The following is a 16,851-nucleotide window of genomic DNA, read 5'->3' on the forward strand; positions in this document are numbered from 1 at the left end:
TTAAACACTATTAACTACCGGAAAACCTTGCCGGAGTTAATTAGTTCACACTCAACACTACGGTCAGAGTGAGCAGCTACAGATACACTTGGCGGGATGTCAAACCCCATAGCTGGAGATGAACTGCGTCGCGCGTCTCTCTCACATGCCATGTCGGCCTCGAACTCTTTCTAGAAAGCTTAACCCTATGCTGCAAACAGTACTGCGCCGTCTATCTCCACCGTGCCCGCGCCGCGCGCTCGCTACGTACGCAGCTCTGCCTGGTCCTGTACTGAAAATTTACCACGGACTTTTCGATCGCGAAACTTCGGCGGAGTTATGACTTACGGCCAGCTCGCTGCGCCTACTTACCAGCTAATTACCATGCCTACCGTACCTGGAGCGATAACCCTGGCAGCTTCTATAAAAGGGCCACATGCCTCCACTCCACAGCAGCTTCTCATATAACAGTGGCCGGACATGGCGGAGGCCAAGTGTTGTCCTTCTTCAGCCACCTTGCAGCTGGCGTCCTTCTTCATCTCCTTTGCGCTCCTCGTCCTGATCATCCCGTGTCCTCCTCCCATGGCGTCCGCCACCCAGGAGATGAAGTCCATCTACGCCGGGCGGAGGGTCCTGCCGGTGCGTCTGGGCCGTCCGGCGTTCGGCCCGGAGAGCCTCGCCTTCGACCACCGGGGCCGCGGCCCATACACCGGCGTCTCCAACGGCCGCGTCCTCCGCTGGAGGGGCCGGCCCAGCGGCTGGACCGAGTTCGCCCACAACCACAAGCACGCGTGAGTGGCCCGGCCGATGACGCACCAATGCACACAAATTTGGCGTTAAGCCATTAAACCAATTAAGACGTATATATATACACGGGCATGAATGAATGCAGGACGGTGGAGGAGTGCGCGGCGAAGAAGAAGGCGGTGGAGCCGGAGAGCGCGTGCGGGAGGCCGCTGGGCCTGCAGTTCCACCGGAAGACGGGCGACATGTACATCGCCGACGCGTACCTGGGCCTGATGAGGGTGGGCCGGCGCGGCGGGCTGGCGGAGGTGGTGGCTACGGAGGCCGCCGGCGGGCCCTTCAACTTCCTCAACGGGGTCGACGTCGACCAGGACACCGGCCACGTCTACTTCACGGACAGCAGCACCGTCTACCAACGCAGGTATACGTATACGTACGTGCAATATACTGAGTACGTGTACATGCACTCTGCACGGGATCGGAGTATTACGCCAGGCCAGTAAAACACGCACATGTGACGGGAGAGCTGAGAACCCGTACTTCCCTCGAGTCAATTATTTGCACGGTGCATTCTGAGTCTCGTTTTGGAACTACTAATTCTTTCCTTTTTCGGAATGGGGGTGCGAAACTGAATCGATCACTTGAAAGGCAGCAAGTACCCACTTTTCTAATGATGTCACGGAAGATTTCATAGCTTTGAAGCAAGTTAGTTAACAAAGGCGGTTTAAGTGTTTAACGAAAATGCACGCGGTGTAATCCATGATAAAAACCGAAAAAATGCAACTAAAGAGAATTTGATAACTGGACCATTCGCGTGTGCTTAACAAAAAAGAGAAAAATAGAATCTAAATTTCGCTGGGTTAGTACATATTGTTGTTTAGTTCCCCAAATTCTTGATACAAACTGTTCCGTTTAGCTGCGCAATGGTGCAGTGTTTCGAGATTCGACACTAGTTTTATTAAGCATATATAGTACTTGGGAGAATTTATAGCGCAAAACATGACTATCCAAAAGAATATACTCACTCTGTCCAGAAATAAGTGACATGAATTTGTATTAAAATCTATACATATATATAATGGACATTAATTTCGAGTTTGCTAGCTCGACAGTAGTCTGGAATTTTCCAAGCTGTTTGCCAATTTAGAGTGAGTAGCATATCAAGTCGTTGCCGATCTCGAGGGAGCAACACGTCGCTTGCTAGCCGCTATTACTACCACGCAGAACATTCTTTTAGCAAAGGTTGTTGCTCCACATGCATATACTCTTGGAGATTATTGCTCGTACAATTAAGTTCCTGAAAGTGACATTGCTGAAAGAAAGAAAGAAAGAAAGAAAGAAAGAAAGAAAGAAAGGAAGAAAGAAAAAATACACGTACGTGTAAAATAAAAGCTGTGCAGGGTACACCCACACACTGCCGTGTGTCTTGAATTTGAGCAAAGCGATAGGGCTCACACTGCCCCATCCATCAGGCAACATCAGCACTTCAGCAGCGTGAATACTGGAGTACTACTGCCAGTACTACGACCAGTGACCAACCCGCTCAGCGCAGTTAAGGCGCTGTCCGAAAGAGCTAGCGAGAAAAATCTCCACAGTAGCAGCAGTAGCACAGGATGAGCTTACATTTTTACAATGAATGCCGGCAGTGCATTAGATCACGAGATCTCTTAAATCAAATGGCTTAACGGCACGTGCGCTCCTGTGGCGTGTGTGGATGCAGCGACTACATGCTGGTGGTGCTGACGGGGGACGCGACGGGGCGGCTGATGCGGTACGAGCCGCGGACGGGGAACGTGACGGTGCTCAGGTCCCGGCTGGCCTTCCCCAACGGCGTGGCGGTGAGCGCCGACGGGACACACCTCGTCGTGGCGGAGACGTCGTCTTGCAGGCTGCTCCGGCACTGGCTGCGGGGGCCTCGGGCAGGGGAGACGGAGGTGATGGCCGAGCTGCCGGGTTACCCGGACAACGTGCGGCCCGACGGAAGGGGCGGGTACTGGGTGGGCGTGAACAGGGACAAGGAGTGGGCCGTCAACGGGACCACGGCGAGCTCCGTGAGCGCCGTCAGGGTCGTCGTCGTGGGCGACGGCGACGACGGGAGGAATGGAACGGTGGCTGAGGCGCTGCGCGGGTTCGGAGAGGAGGACACGGTGAGCGAGGTGGTGGAGCGGAACGGGTCGCTGTGGATCGGCTCCGTCGACACGCCCTACGTCGGCTTGTTCAAGTTCCCCTCTCTCTAGCGCATGCATGCCGCCTGTGTGTGCGTACACGCCCATGCTTGACTGCTGGCGGACTCATGCTGTGTATGAGAGACTCGTGCGTGCGTCTGTGCGCGTGTGGACTCAAACTGTGTGTACACTCCGTGCTTGCGTGTGACGCTGGATTGCAAGCCATCTGCGTCGGTGTTACTACATACGTGCTCTCTCCGATTATCTACTCTTAAAAGACGTAGATATTTCGATAACAATTTAGGATCAGGGAGCACATGTTTTAGCTTTTTTTTGTTAAGGTACATGTTTTAACGTTATAGTGAATTAGTGAGGATCAGAAGTAATTAAATATTTGCTGTTGTTCGTCAAGGAAGATATGTGTAATGTAGAATTGTTTTCATTCCTCGACAAAAAATAACATAAAAGCAAACATATATTCGATTCTTATAAATAGATCGATCCATATGCTCTGAATGGATAAGAGAGACATGGGTTAATTAGGCTGCAAAAATTGGGATGCGCCGTGGTACAAGGAGATGTCATGAATTGAGATGATCTAGCAGTACCTTATTTCTAATCGACAGTGCACACCCCTGACGCAGCTGTGGAAACGCGAACGGGTGTAGTCTAGGTTTCTCATGGAGACCTGAACGCCTCTCCAGCATACCGCACGTCACCTAGCTCCTCTTCTATCCGCACAAGCTGTACGGAAATATGAAAAACATAGTTGAGGGGAGACACAGCGAACATATGAAAAACAATAAATCGAAGAAGGAAACTTTTTCAGAATTCCTACTCAGATGGGTAGAAGATGCACACAGAACAGATAACCATCTTACCTGATTGTATTTAGCCAGCCTCTCACTTCTGCAGGGAGCTCCGGTTTTGATCTGAAACATACGAATGTGGGGTCATCCCGATGATGATAGCTAATAGAGTTGACATGATACCATCACAAATTCGGGTGGACACTTACCTGCCCGCTTGCTAAACCAACGGCTAGATCAGCGATGAAATTATCTTCTGTTTCACCACTCCTGTGGCTGACCATCACGCCCCAACCAGCCGCTTTTGAATCAAGAGCAGCTTGAATTGATTCAGTGACAGTACCAATCTGATTAACCTGGAAATACCAACAAAATTTAGTGAACCATGTTTTGCTTGGCAGCACAAGATATATCATGGCTTACTAGTGTTCAGTATTAGAAGGGAGGAAGGAATTCGCCAATTTGGTCATAGGCACTTCACAATTTTACATCACACCTCCCAAGTCATTGTTGCTTATTGTAATAACAAAGAAACTATGTTAACTAGCTATGGGGCAAATATCACTGAAGCCTGCCACAATCTACATCACCTATGTTTGACAAATGCAATACAAGAATGCACATCAATTGTCCACTGTAATAGCAAAAGAGCATGCCAGAAACAGAAAGTAAATGCTTACCTTTAGCAACAGAGCATTGCAAGCCTTCTTGTCAATAGCCTCTACTATACGTTTTGGGTTTGTGACAAGCAAATCATCCCCGACAATTTGGATATCAACTGAGGATTGCAACGAAGCCCATGAGCTCCAGTCATCTTGATCAAAAGGATCCTCAATTGATACAATAGGGAAATCCTTGACAAATTCTTTGTACAGATCACAGAGGCGAGGGGCCGAAAGAACATGAGCTCCATCATTAGGCTGGTTCTTGAAGTTTAGATCATAGCTCCCATCCTTCATAAGGAATTCCGATGCCGCAACATCCATTCCAATTTTAATCTGCACCGCATGTTTTCTGTGTTTACGAATTGAAACAGAAAGAGTGATCACCAGTGAAACACAAGAAAACTGCAACACACCTTTCCAGTGTAGCCTGCCTTCTCAATGGCATCCATTAGCAAAACAAGGCCCTCCCTGTTGTCTTGAACATTAGGAGCAAAACCCCCTTCATCTCCAACATTGCAGGCATCTTGACCGTATTTCGCCTTAATGATGCCCTTAAGAACATGATAAACTGTAACAAGGAGAAGTCAAGCACACAAAACAAAGATAATCCCACTAAGGATTGAAGATGGAAAGGCCAACAACTAAAAATGGGCAGAAAGCTAGAAGCAACTGTCCCCAAAGAAATGTTTACTGAAAGCATAGCTTGGGTGGTCAGCCAGCAAGATATTCTGGCAGCCCATCAGAGCTCGATCCTCGAAGGTCGCACTTTGTAAAAAAATTATATATCTATATACTGTCGGACTACAATTGCGCAGCTCTTACAGTTTAACTTCAATTTTTTTTTGACAAGTCTCAAGCAAGATGGAATGCACTAAGACGTAAAACAGTGTATGTGAAAAAAATACAATAATTTACCTTCACTGCCCATACGAAGTGCCTCGGCAAATGAAGTTGCCCCTATGGGTAAAAGCATGAATTCCTGCATGGCCAGGTTGTTACCGGCATGGCTACCTCCGTTTATTACGTTGAAAGCTGGGACAGGCATGACAAGCTCCTTGGTGCCTGACAATTCCTGAATATGCTTGTACAGAGGAACTCCCTTTGCACCAGCACCAGCCCGGCATACACTTAAAGAGACTCCAAGAATAGCATTGGCCCCCAATTGTGATTTGTTTGGGGTTCCGTCGATGTCAAGCATGATCGCATCAACATCACTCTGGTTCCTGGCAAAATGATAAATAAACTTAGTATCACAAATTATATTCCAGGTACCGAGCCATGGGATGATAAGAGTAAACTGACAGCACCTACAAAACTCAAACAACTATTTGAATGCAAGCTGAGAAAGGCAATAGCATGTTTCACTTTAGTTGACAAGCCCTTTATAGTCCTAGAAATGGCATTATGGCATTAGGGTTTGGCACTTTTCAGGGTGTATGTGGGAGTGGGCTGTCCAAGGTGCCGCTAAACCAAGCCTACCTATCTCGTGTGTGGGTGCGATGGCTGAGTCCCTGAGATTTGTGAGGAAGTGGTCCGTCCTACAAAGCCCACGAGTAGTTTCTTTCACTTATCCCACTTCGCCTTCAATACTGCTTCAGGACGGGGTGCTAGGTTTAGGGAGAGGAGACAATGGAGAGTCACCGGCTGGCTGCACCATGGCTTCGACATCCCTGACACCTCCATTTCCTTCATCCACTCCCTACGTTTGTCTGCTCAAATGCAGTTGAGCAAAGCAGCGGTAAAGAACTGCAGAGAGCAGGCGATGAGGAATCGAGTCTGGCTGGCGGAGAGTTCTGCAAGGCACAGCCAATTGGGGACGAGCTGTGAGGTGCAGTCACGTCCAGGGACTGTCGAGGTCCGTAGGGCGCAGCCAGACGGTGACATGTTCCGCGGGTCGCATCCGTGTCCGGGCATCAGCAAGGTCCACAAGGACCTGGCAGTGAGCTAGATAGCAAGAAACCATGTGTGTGTCACTTGATAGTGTTTAGATGCAGCAGCAAGATTGATCTCAATAATTAGTGAGATTGATACATGGGTCTTAATTCTGAATACTGAGGTTAACTATTTGTCAATATCTGTTGATCAATTCAGCTGAATTCTAGCAAGTAATGGCACATACAAACGTAGTGTACTAGTAGGAACATAGCCTAACTGCAAGATTATGCGGGCAACGTATGTGGGCTTACACAGACACAGCATACTAGAGGCTGCAGTTAGGCAGGCTGCTGCAAACGCCCGCAAAACACATGAGGGACTGTGCAGACCGAAGCAGGCAGCTAGCAATTCATTCCACTTCGAGTTACTTCGGTGGTCAGTGGAATCGAATGCTTTTTTCTCCTATGCCCAAATTCCAGTAACCTTACCTCACTCCACAAATTTGGGGAATTATGCCCATCCAACATACTTGTTAGGAATATCCAAAAATCACTTAGCATTGATCGATTTGATTGGATGTTAGCAATTTGGTACAGTAAAAAATCAATTAGCCATACAATGACAAAAGAATGCAGCAAAAAATTCTAAACAGGACAAGCTAGAGAACTACCACACAGTCCGATTAAAGAAGTACTTTGAGATAGCTCAAGCTAGAAATAAGACAATCCCACTAAGCACCCATAATAATACTAAGCAATGCAGATGTGAAATTTCAAAGCTGTCATATCATGTAGAAGCTATTGCCACAACTAGAAAAGCAGATAGAGTTTGCTTGAGCAAGAGTTCAATCAATTTGATTTCCCTGCATTACACAGATTAATTACCACCATACATAGAGCTTGCTTGACAAAGAGCATAATTGCAGAATTATTGCAATTATTTATAAAAAAAATAGACCCCATCTTGCAGTACTTAGAAACTCCACTTCGCATTTAGGTGAAAATGTTCAAAGTAAAATCTTCAGCAATCAAAGGAACAAAACAATTAAATTAGTATGCTAAGCAAGGGACCACATCATTGATACTGAGAGAGCTTCAAACAAGTGTTAAACAACTGGTTGCAGCGAAATAATTAGTTTTGGAGACAATATCTTGTTTTAAGAAGTAATCAGGGCTCTTAGTGGTCTGAATTTATATCTGTATTCTTTTTGTTTGCTCTAGAGCAATGTAAGTTGCTATTTGTTGACCGATTTATTTCCTTACAGAAATTTTCCTTTTTGTACACTTTTAAATCTTAACATAAACATTCCTTTTCTTTGCAGGGACGTAACAAAAATGTTCCCAACGGGCATTTCCTCTGCTAAAGTTGTTCAAAAAATGGATCACTAATGGACCAAAATCATCACCTACTAGGATAAGACAATCAGTTTCAACAGCAGCACAATTTGAACCAAATATCCTTATCAGAATGAACAATAGTCCCATTTTTTAAAATTACCGAGAACGCATACAAAACACAAAAGCATCTAACTCCTACAAACTCAAGCCATTATGAGCAATCCGATTCCCAACTAACACGAAAATATGTGCAATCGCTTCAGTTTAAACAAATTTACTTACTCGGAATCAATAATTATCATTGCATGGAGAAGATACATACTTCACAATTAGGCAACAAAACAGTCAAACAGGCTAAAAACGCGTGCTACTATGCAGTAGGCAGTTTGGATCATTAAACAACACAATCCCATGTTTCCCACCTACCCGCTACCATCGCCACAGATGATGATGATCAGATTCAACATTTGTCTGAGATTCCCTTGAGATTATGCTTTTTTACCGAGGCTCACCTGACGTCGACGCCGACAAGCTTGGGCGCGATGAGCTCGTTGATGTTGCGGACGGCGCTGAGCACGCCCTTCCCTCCGTAGACGGCCTTGTCCCCGTCGCGGAGCTCGAGGGCCTCGTAGATCCCCGTGGAGGCCCCGCTGGGAACAGCGGAGCGGTGGAGGCTGCCGTCGCCGGCGACGAGGTCGACCTCCACGGTGGGGTTCCCGCGGCTGTCCACGATCTGCCGCGCGCGGATCGACCTCACCGCCTCCGCCCCAGCCGCCTTCGCCGCGGTAGCCGTCGACGCGGAGAGCGCCGCGCGGACGGAGACGACGGGGCGGCCGCCACCGCCGCGGCGCGGGGTGGCGGCGGTGGCGGGCACGAGGGGCTTGGAGGGGAGGAGGAGGTGGTGGGCCATCCTGGGAGGTTGGTGGGAAGGGAGATGCCGGAGCCGGAGTTTATATAACGGCGGCGGCGGCGAAGCGTGGAGGGGGTCGTCGGGTTGGTTTCTTCGTTGGGCGGAGCCGGCGAGGTGGCCGGGTGGGACGCCGAGGGGGTTTTATTCTAGCGAATAAATTTTGAAGAAGTTTGGTTTGGTGGAGGCGGCGAAGCGGAGGTGGCAAACGGGGGCCCACCGGTTGCTCTTTTTTTTTAGAGCGGAGTGAGCGGTTGTCCCTGGCCTTTGCCCTCTGGGCTTTGGGGTTGGTGCCTTGCCGTGGTGTTGGTGGTGGCGGCCGGTGGGAGACCGGGAGGGCGACTCGAGGAACGCGAATTCGCCCGGTCATGTGCGGCACACGTGAACGTAAAGTCTAACCTGCCGGCGGAGAGCATGGGGCAACCATTTCAAGCAGAGGGAGTCGCTCGGATGAGGCGACCATTTTCATCGTGAGGGTGCTTTTCTGCTTAGAAATTGTACGCGCAGCTAACGGACTCGTGGGAAACTGATAAAATGTGAAGCTTATGGCAGCAACTAGCAAGTGAGAAGGTACCACGTGTGCAACAAAAATACAAAATACTACAAAACGCCTTACATTTTGAAACGGAGACAGTGTCACAATAGTAACTATGTATACTCAAATAATGCACTTCCCTAACAGCCTCTGTTATCAAACCCATTCTAAAAAGGACACCAACACGGCACCACGGTCGTGCATTAGTGGTCGGGCGCGTACGCCTGGCAAAAGCAACATGCAGCAGCATGGGTGCATGCATGCATGCAGTACGGCACATATGGGAACTGACAATAGCAATTGAAGCAGTGTGTGCATAGTGTATATGCGCACGGACGATAAAAGTAGCATGCAAGATAAATACGCAAAAGATCGTAAGATTCAAAATGTTTTAACTCTTAAACCATGAACTCGATTTACAATCTGTCTTCACCGTTAATTTTGTCTCGACGAGATCTTCGAAATTAGATCCCATGTTGGTACGTTCAGAAAACTTTTTTTTCTTAAAAGTTGCCGTCTAATAATATATGAAATTGCCACACTATTATTAACAAATTACCATGTGACAACTTTATACAAAATACTGTGGCGACTTGTGAATCGAAGGTACCGTCCGATAATATGTAAAATCAAGACTTGATAATATATGAACTTGCCATCCTATTGGTAATATATTACCGTATGGCAACTTGTGTATCAATGTTACCATTCGATAATGTGTAAAGTCACCGCCTGATAATATATGAACTTGCCACTCTATTAGAAACATATTACCCTACGGCGACTTATGTATCAAAATTACCATCCAATAATGTGTAAAGTCATCACCGGTTCCCGTCTAATAATACATGAAGTTGCCACCTTATTATTAACAAATTACCACGTGACAATTTTATACAAAATAGTGTGGTTTGTGAATCAAAGATACCGTCGAATAATATGTAAAGTCACCACTTGATAATATATGAACTTGTCATCCTATTGATAACATATTACCGTGTGGCAACTTGTGTATCAAAGGTACCGTCCAATAATGTGTAAAGTCACCACCTGATAATATATGAATTTACCACCCTATTAGTAACATATTACCCTGTGGCGACTTGCATATCAAAGTTAACATACGATAATGTGTAAAGTCACCACCTGATAATATATGAATTTGCCACCCTATTAGTAACATATTACCGTGTCGCAACTTTATATAAAATACGGTAGCGATTTGTTTACCAAAGATACCATCCGATAATATGTAAAGAAACCATCCAATAATATATGAAATTGCCACCCTATTAATAATAAATTGCCACGTCATAACACCATATAAAATAGGGTGACGATTTGTGCATCAAAATTACCATCCGATAAGATGCAAAGTTGTCACCTAATAATATATGAAATAATACTATTTTAGTAATACGTTAGCACATGATAACTTTTTTGAAACGTGTGGTAACTTGTGCATTACCGTATGTTAACAAAAAGATCAAAATAAATTTTCGACAAAACATATAGGAGAGAGATCTAATTTTAAAGCTCTCGCCGATACGAAGTCAACAGTGAAAACGGACTGTGAATCAAACAAACGGTTTAATGTACAAAACATTTTGAGTGTTCAAAAGACATGCAAAGAATGCATGCTGCTAAAACAAACATGAGTGCATGCGATCAATTCCCGATTAGCAAAAGAAAAGAAAAAAAATACATGCATGCATTCAGGACACAACGCAGCGTCAGCAGGCTAGTAGCTCCACCGGACAATAGCGCGAACATACGCACGATATAAATTCCGTTCTAAAAAATAACAATGTCATATAAATCCGCATACAGGCCAACGCATCGTCTTAGCAGAGCAGCTTAGAACAGCCAAACCAATCCCAATTAGTAAGAGAATGATCGTCGGTAAATAACCATCAACTGATGCTAATGTAGACTCTGGAGAGCTATAGCTACAGTCGCCGCATTAGATGTATAAGGCACACTCATGGAAGAGAGTGATGGCCCACGACTCACCGGGAAACCATCAGATACACAGAAGTTCTGAAATGTCTGTAACAACTCTGGCTCTTCACTCGACAATCTCTGGCCTGCAGCAAGTTACGCGGAGTCGGCAGGCTTCGCCTCATCAGGTTTTTTGACAGGTACTACCTCAGTGGTGCCCATCTCAGCTTTGAGGTCGTTGACACTCTGCTCCAGCTCGTCGATCTTGGTTCCCATTTCATCTAGTGCAATGTGGTTAAAGAAAGTAGGGGCAAGTAGAAACTCATGCAGCAATCAACCGGGTATAAATCTTATGGATTCAAAACTGGCATGCATTTTGTCTATTTATGACAGAATGGCATGATAGAGTTCATCCTGGCATGATAGAAAGAATTACTTCAAAAACAAAACAAAAACTAGATCGTGAAAACTATGACGGTAGCCTTGCAGTGATGTAGCAAAAATCTTAGTGCACTATCAAACTGTGAAATATAAATGCTGTGCCGCACACAGGAACAGCTGAGTAACCGGACAAAGGTTGCAATCTTAAAATAAATCAAATCATGTAACTTTTCTTAGCTAATAACTGGTCACTGCATTTCTTTCATACTGCGCATAAAAAAAGCCAGATAAAGAATTAAGGGATAGTACCAAACTAGAGTACATGTGTATGAAGGAGAAAAGTAAGAAAAACAATCCACCTCTAGTTTGCTAGCAAGTTCTGTAAGAGTTCATACAGGAAAGACTTCAAGATTGCAGCAAAGCAGTGTATATTTCCAAGAAGTAAACAAAAAGTTTCCATGATTATTGGTTAATGATCTGTGATATATCACATGTGTATCCATACTTGCCTTGTTTCTGTTTAATATCAAATAGCTCATGAATGTTACAAGTTTCCATACAGATAAAGAAATACTTGCTCCGGTCCATAATAAGTGTCGCTGATTTAGTATAAAGTTGTACTAAATCAGCGATACTTATTATGGATCGGAGGGAGCACATAACATCTACATGTATAAGCACCATAAATGCATAATGCAGTCATGGTAACATGACATCAGTCATCAGATATATTATAATATAACAATATCCCCAATTAAATGTGCATTCATGTAAAATGCTGACTACAATGTGACCATGAAAATAATGAGAATAGAATGAAAATAATGATATTCAGGCACGTAAGGATATTCTTTGACACGATGGTCTGGGACATAGACTCGAACCTCGTTTGCTGAAATTCATCATCATGTTAGTGAGTGTAAGATGTTTGAGTGTAGATGTCAATAAAAACATATCCAAAGGAACTCACCATCTGACCGAGAAGGTTTTGCACCTGAAATAGAAAGCTTATTGTCAGTAAAAGAAATATTTCTTTCAGGTAAACAAAGGGATGCATCTCTGATTCATCAAAAGCAAAATGGGTCTTAATGACGGTAGAAAACTACTACAACGACAACAATTTAGGATCAGAGGGAGTACATAACTTGACTAGTAACCTCACCATCAACCGAGTAAATGTATATGCCAATGTTTTGAATTTATTGGTTTAAACAGCAACTGGATTCACTACTTCTAGAATATGCCCAACACCCCAATTTGATGCATAAAGCATCTGCAGACTCGTTTAGGATAGTTTAGGTCGTATGTTCAGCTGATTGTTGTAACAGAAAATGGAAAAAATGACATTAGCGTGAATAATGCATGTCTACAATGTTATGATGCCTATTAAGTATTGATACAGCGCAGGCTAGAGGTGGACTAAGAATTAGAGATATTTATGATCATAACTATATCCAGTTTTACGATTGGTGAGAGGAAGCATTACATGAGACATGAGTAATTTAGCTGCGCAAGGGCTAGACCCTAGCCAGAACCAAAGACGTGCTTGAGATGCGTTTGGGTGATCAGAAGCTTGTGCATTGGGGCTCGACACTTGCATGTATACATAGGAGTTCTATTCATATGGAGGTCCGGAAACTACAAGTTTATGCTGTGGATTGTGGATCTTCATGGAAGGCATGCATGCGCCGTGATGGAGATAAGGAAACAAGAGTTGGCTAGTTTCCCTATTTTGATGAAGGCAGGCTGATGCGTGGGAACTACAAATAGAATCAATTTTCTGTTTTTATTTATCCCACGGAAAGAGAGGCACGATGAATTCGGCTCCCATAAAACTGGGTGTTTGGCCACTGTAACAGGGAGGTTATGTTATGACTTAGAAAACCGCGTGCAGCCGTTGGCCATTATCAAGTTCAAAGAAATCTTATGAAATATATCTATTTCCATTGTGAATTAGGCTCAGTTAGTGGTTGCTGAACTGTGTTGTGCTGAAATTATTTTATAATCCGCTCCAGAAAAATACACACGAAAATGGGATCAAGTTTGGTTAGCAAACAATAAAATAGGCAAAAGCGGGTAGAACAGACGGGATTATGAGAATCAACCGTAATGCCGAATGCTGGCCTAGTGATTGGGTCCTTGTCACGTGTAAGGGTTAGTTGAGGGGTTGATCGGTTGTTGATCTTCATATCTTGGTTCTTGTGTGTTGTGTCGTGTACCTCAGTACCTTCGTGTACATGGTGCTAGACTAGTTATCATGGAGGGAAGTGTCGTGAAAGATCGGGCAACTTCAACTCGACACCTAGTTGAGCCACATCAAGTATATAATAACAGTACTTACAAATGCTGTCATGTCTGTTGGGTTCTGTGATGAGGGGTCGGATTCCATGCCGTCCTGCAACAACAGATTCAGTGACCAAGTTAACAGTAATTGTAGACTTACAGTATGCTAAAAGTTAAAATAGATGGCTAATGCATGAGTGAATGACACATAATGGGGAAATTGTAGGACAGTTTTAAGCACTATGATGGCAATTACATTTCATACCAGCAAATGCATGCTACTGAAAATGCAGAATTATTAGAAGTATCTTGACATGTGTACATATGATTGTAAGAAAAGGGACTTCAGAAAATAATAAGCATCATAGAGTGGACTATTAGGTCATATCATCTAAATGTGAGACAGCTGTAACGCTGGAATAATTCAAAGCAACCTAATGGCCAAGGAGAAGCACATAAAGAACGAAAAGGTGACAAGGAAAAGTTAGGTGCAATTAAAATACTACGTCAACAATTACTTAACCAGGAACTGACGATCCTACTTTCATTAATTGGCCACTGCTATTGTGCCCCGTAAAACTTCCATATGAGGTAAACTGAACATCTTTCTAGTTGCTACCTTATAACTTGTATAGTAGGGAGAAAACAAGAAAACAGTACATGGTAGATGGCATGTAAGCAAACCCTATGGCATCACTGTCCAGTCTCCTAGTTTCCAATTTCCCCTCCATTCACTCTCAGCAAGATGATGCCCCGAGGGTTCTTGGTCACTGCTCACGGTTCTAGTTTCATCTTCTCTCTTACTACTGCACATGACACTTGCCATTTCTTGTATAGTACAGGAAGTGCTTCGTCGCATCCTATCAGTGAGGACCTCAAGTTGATCTCTCAGGCCATGCCTTGTCAGCCTATCCCTCAAAACCTGACAAGTAGCCTGGTAAGGTGGGATACCTTCATCGACCATCATCACAAAATAGCTGCAAGCTTCCTCTAATCTACCCTTTTTGCAAGATAACCCATGGATCATGACAGCGTAAGTTGCTGCTCCTGGGTGGAAACCCCGTTTTTCCATACCATCCCAAACCTCAACAGCCTTATCAATCCTTCCTATACCAATCAACATTTTTAGCAACATATTATAAGTATGACGGTCTGGTACACACAGGCCTTTATCCATTCTTGCAATAAGCCTCAGTGCCTTGTTCACCTCATTAAGTTTGCAATGTGCATTAAGCAGTGTGTTGTAGCTCCAAACATCAGGCTTTTCACCTCGCATGATGACCTCACCGAGGATATTGTAAGCCTCGTCGATCTCTCCCAACTCACACAGTAACCGAATAATAGCATTATATGTGAATACATTTGGTGTGAGGTCGTGCATGTGCATCCTATCTAGCACACGAAGAGCACCCCGAGCATCCTTTGATGCACATGAAGCACGAAGGAATGGACCATAAGTGGCAGCATCCGGAACAAGCCCACGGCTCTGTTGCATATCTTTCAGATGTTCCTGTGCACGTGCAACATCACCTCTGCGGCATAAGGCATCAATCAATGCATTGTAAGCAGGCACATCAGGCTCGACACCTCTCTCGACCATTTCATCAAATAGCATCTGAGCGTTTTCTGGCTTTTCCACGACAGCCCACCCAGAGATCAGGATGGTGTAGGTCTTCGCTGAGACATCAAAATGGGTCCCTGACTCTCTGAAAAATGTCTCAGCATGCTCTACAAGGCCATTATGAGACAAGGCAAAGAGCAAAGAGTGGAAATCGGAGAGCGTCGGGTGGAACCCAAACCCTGCCATGGAGGAGAAGGCACGGATGGCATCTTCCGGAAGAAGAGCACGTGAGTAAGCACGGAACAGCCGTGGGAACAGGCCCCGGGAGAGCGCAGTTGGCGGGAGGTCAGACAGCAAAGAGCGCAGCAGCGGGAAGAGCCGTGCGCCAGCGAGTGAATTGGCAAGGATAAGGAGTGAATCCGGCAAGTGGGAGAACCCGGGCAGCCCAGCTGCGAAGAGGAAAAACCGGAGCGATGGTACAGGGAGGTGGCGACACCGGCGCAACACCGCGGCCGCCGCTTCAGGGGTGAGGCGCGGCGCGAACCCGCGGAGCGCGGCGGGGAGGTCGTGGCGCGGGCCGCGAAAGTCGCTGAGTACGCGGCTGAGAGTGCTCACGAGCTTCGGGTCGGCATCTGGGCCCGGACCTGGACCTGGATCGGGGCACGGATCCTGGGGCGACGAGGCGAAGAGGCGGTGGAATGGGGAGGAGCGGCGCGGCATGCGCGGCGGAAAGAGTGCGGCGAGCGATCTCGCGGCGGATTGCATCGGCGAGGCTGTAGTAACAGCGGATTCGCGAGTAACGTAAGGATGCAAGGATGCAAGCGTGCTAGCAAGGGTGGAATGGATGTGAAAGTAGAGGAGATGCAGGGGCTTACCGAGGAAATTCGGATCGCCGAGGAAGGGGCGGAGGGTTCGGAGGAAGTCGCCGCCGGCCGGTAAATTCGGAGGAGGTCGCGGTGGGGTGTGACTCCGGTCGAAACGAAGAGGGACGGGAGAACCGGAGGAGGAAGGCGAGGAGAGAATTTTGATTTGGGAGTCAGACGCCAAGTCGGGGGAAGTTGGGCTAGAAAAGGGTATGCAACTATGCATACGGAGTAGATGACATGTGGGTCCTCGGACCATCGGTTATCATCAAGACTTTGAATTTTGAAAAATAAGAGCTCCAAATGGTTCCCCTCAGTAGTGGGGCTCTCGCATAGGCAGCTAAATGGGAGGTTCCACTTCTTTCCCATTTTTGGAGCTCTTATTTTTCAAAATTCAAAGTCTTGCATACTTCTTTCGTCTTCAGATCGTTGTTCCGGCGTAGGCGCCCAAGTTAACAGTCTGTTGTCGAGCTCTCTTCCACCGCTCTTCCTCTTTCTCGAAACCTCTCGTTCCCCTTGCCCAGTTCTTGTCGATCGGTGACGCCTGCCGCCCTTCCCCTCTCCGCCGGTGCAGCCGGCCGGAGTGAGAGGGGAATGAGGGTATGTGCATTGTACAGTGACGCTATGCCGTTGGCAGTTTGCAGCTCGCCGGAAAGGAGCTCCGGTGGCAGCAAGCTTTGGATTGAAGACGGAGAGACTCTCACCGGCAGGCTTGCTGGAGATGGTCGTCCCCCTCTTCTTCCTCAGTAGGACAGCCTTCCCAATAAGCTCCCCTTAGATCTGGCTGGTCCTTGCTCTCCCCCTCC

General features: G+C 46.1%; 3 protein-coding genes across 6 annotated transcripts; 1 reads left to right on the plus strand and 2 right to left on the minus strand.

The window, feature by feature from the left end:
- The first annotated feature begins 440 nt into the window (after positions 1-440).
- On the plus strand, positions 441-3,303 carry LOC100832681 (protein STRICTOSIDINE SYNTHASE-LIKE 10). The gene is made up of 3 exons (XM_003576428.4): positions 441-770; positions 872-1,144; positions 2,444-3,303. Exons 1-3 carry the CDS (start codon positions 460-462, stop codon positions 2,958-2,960), a joined length of 1,101 nt encoding a protein of 366 aa, XP_003576476.1. The 5' UTR covers positions 441-459; the 3' UTR covers positions 2,961-3,303.
- Positions 3,304-3,345: 42 nt separating this feature from the next.
- Positions 3,346-8,634, minus strand: LOC100844118 (enolase 1, chloroplastic). Its single transcript, XM_010239823.3, has 7 exons — positions 8,087-8,634; positions 5,278-5,585; positions 4,776-4,930; positions 4,378-4,695; positions 3,907-4,053; positions 3,770-3,820; positions 3,346-3,632 (listed from the first exon to the last, which is right to left on the minus strand). Exons 1-7 carry the CDS (start codon positions 8,482-8,484, stop codon positions 3,567-3,569), a joined length of 1,443 nt encoding a protein of 480 aa, XP_010238125.1. The 5' UTR covers positions 8,485-8,634; the 3' UTR covers positions 3,346-3,566.
- A 2,134-nt stretch (positions 8,635-10,768) lies between these two features.
- On the minus strand, positions 10,769-16,238 carry LOC104584669 (heat shock factor-binding protein 1). 4 transcript variants are annotated; one of them, XM_024463469.1, is made up of 5 exons: positions 16,058-16,238; positions 13,680-13,733; positions 12,309-12,332; positions 12,188-12,230; positions 10,769-11,241 (listed from the first exon to the last, which is right to left on the minus strand). In XM_024463469.1, exons 2-5 carry the CDS (start codon positions 13,725-13,727, stop codon positions 11,114-11,116), a joined length of 243 nt encoding a protein of 80 aa, XP_024319237.1. In that variant the 5' UTR covers positions 13,728-13,733; positions 16,058-16,238; the 3' UTR covers positions 10,769-11,113. The 4 variants fall into 4 exon arrangements, 3 of the variants coding, with proteins under 3 accessions (XP_024319237.1, XP_010238126.1, XP_024319236.1); XM_010239824.3 differs by lacking the exon at positions 16,058-16,238 and adding an exon at positions 14,829-16,036; XM_024463468.1 differs by lacking the exon at positions 16,058-16,238 and adding an exon at positions 14,282-14,405.
- Between the last annotated feature and the right edge of the window lie 613 nt (positions 16,239-16,851).

The sequence above is a fragment of the Brachypodium distachyon genome, chromosome 4, assembly GCF_000005505.3.
Source record: "Brachypodium distachyon strain Bd21 chromosome 4, Brachypodium_distachyon_v3.0, whole genome shotgun sequence".
Lineage (NCBI taxonomy): Eukaryota > Viridiplantae > Streptophyta > Magnoliopsida > Poales > Poaceae > Brachypodium > Brachypodium distachyon.

Bases quoted from the DNA above. Each gene is read 5' to 3' on its own strand.
- LOC100844118 (XM_010239823.3), bottom strand. From the start codon at position 8,484: ATGGCCCACCACCTCCTCCTCCCCTCCAAGCCCCTCGTGCCCGCCACC. The intron at 4,931-5,277 runs GTAAATTATTGT...TCCTTGTTACAG, and splicing joins ACTTCGTATGGGCAGTGAAG to TTTATCATGTTCTTAAGGGC. The intron at 4,696-4,775 runs GTGTGTTGCAGT...CATGCGGTGCAG, and splicing joins AGGCAGGCTACACTGGAAAG to ATTAAAATTGGAATGGATGT.
- LOC100832681 (XM_003576428.4), top strand. From the start codon at position 460: ATGGCGGAGGCCAAGTGTTGTCCTTCTTCAGCCACCTTGCAGCTGGCG. The intron at 771-871 runs GTGAGTGGCCCG...GAATGAATGCAG, and splicing joins GCCCACAACCACAAGCACGC to GACGGTGGAGGAGTGCGCGG. The intron at 1,145-2,443 runs GTATACGTATAC...GTGTGGATGCAG, and splicing joins AGCACCGTCTACCAACGCAG to CGACTACATGCTGGTGGTGC.
- LOC104584669 (XM_010239824.3), bottom strand. From the start codon at position 15,947: ATGCAATCCGCCGCGAGATCGCTCGCCGCACTCTTTCCGCCGCGCATG. The intron at 12,231-12,308 runs GTGAGTTCCTTT...GATGAATTTCAG, and splicing joins AAAACCTTCTCGGTCAGATG to CAAACGAGGTTCGAGTCTAT. The intron at 11,242-12,187 runs ATATCCTTACGT...ACCACATTGCAC, and splicing joins CCAGACCATCGTGTCAAAGA to TAGATGAAATGGGAACCAAG.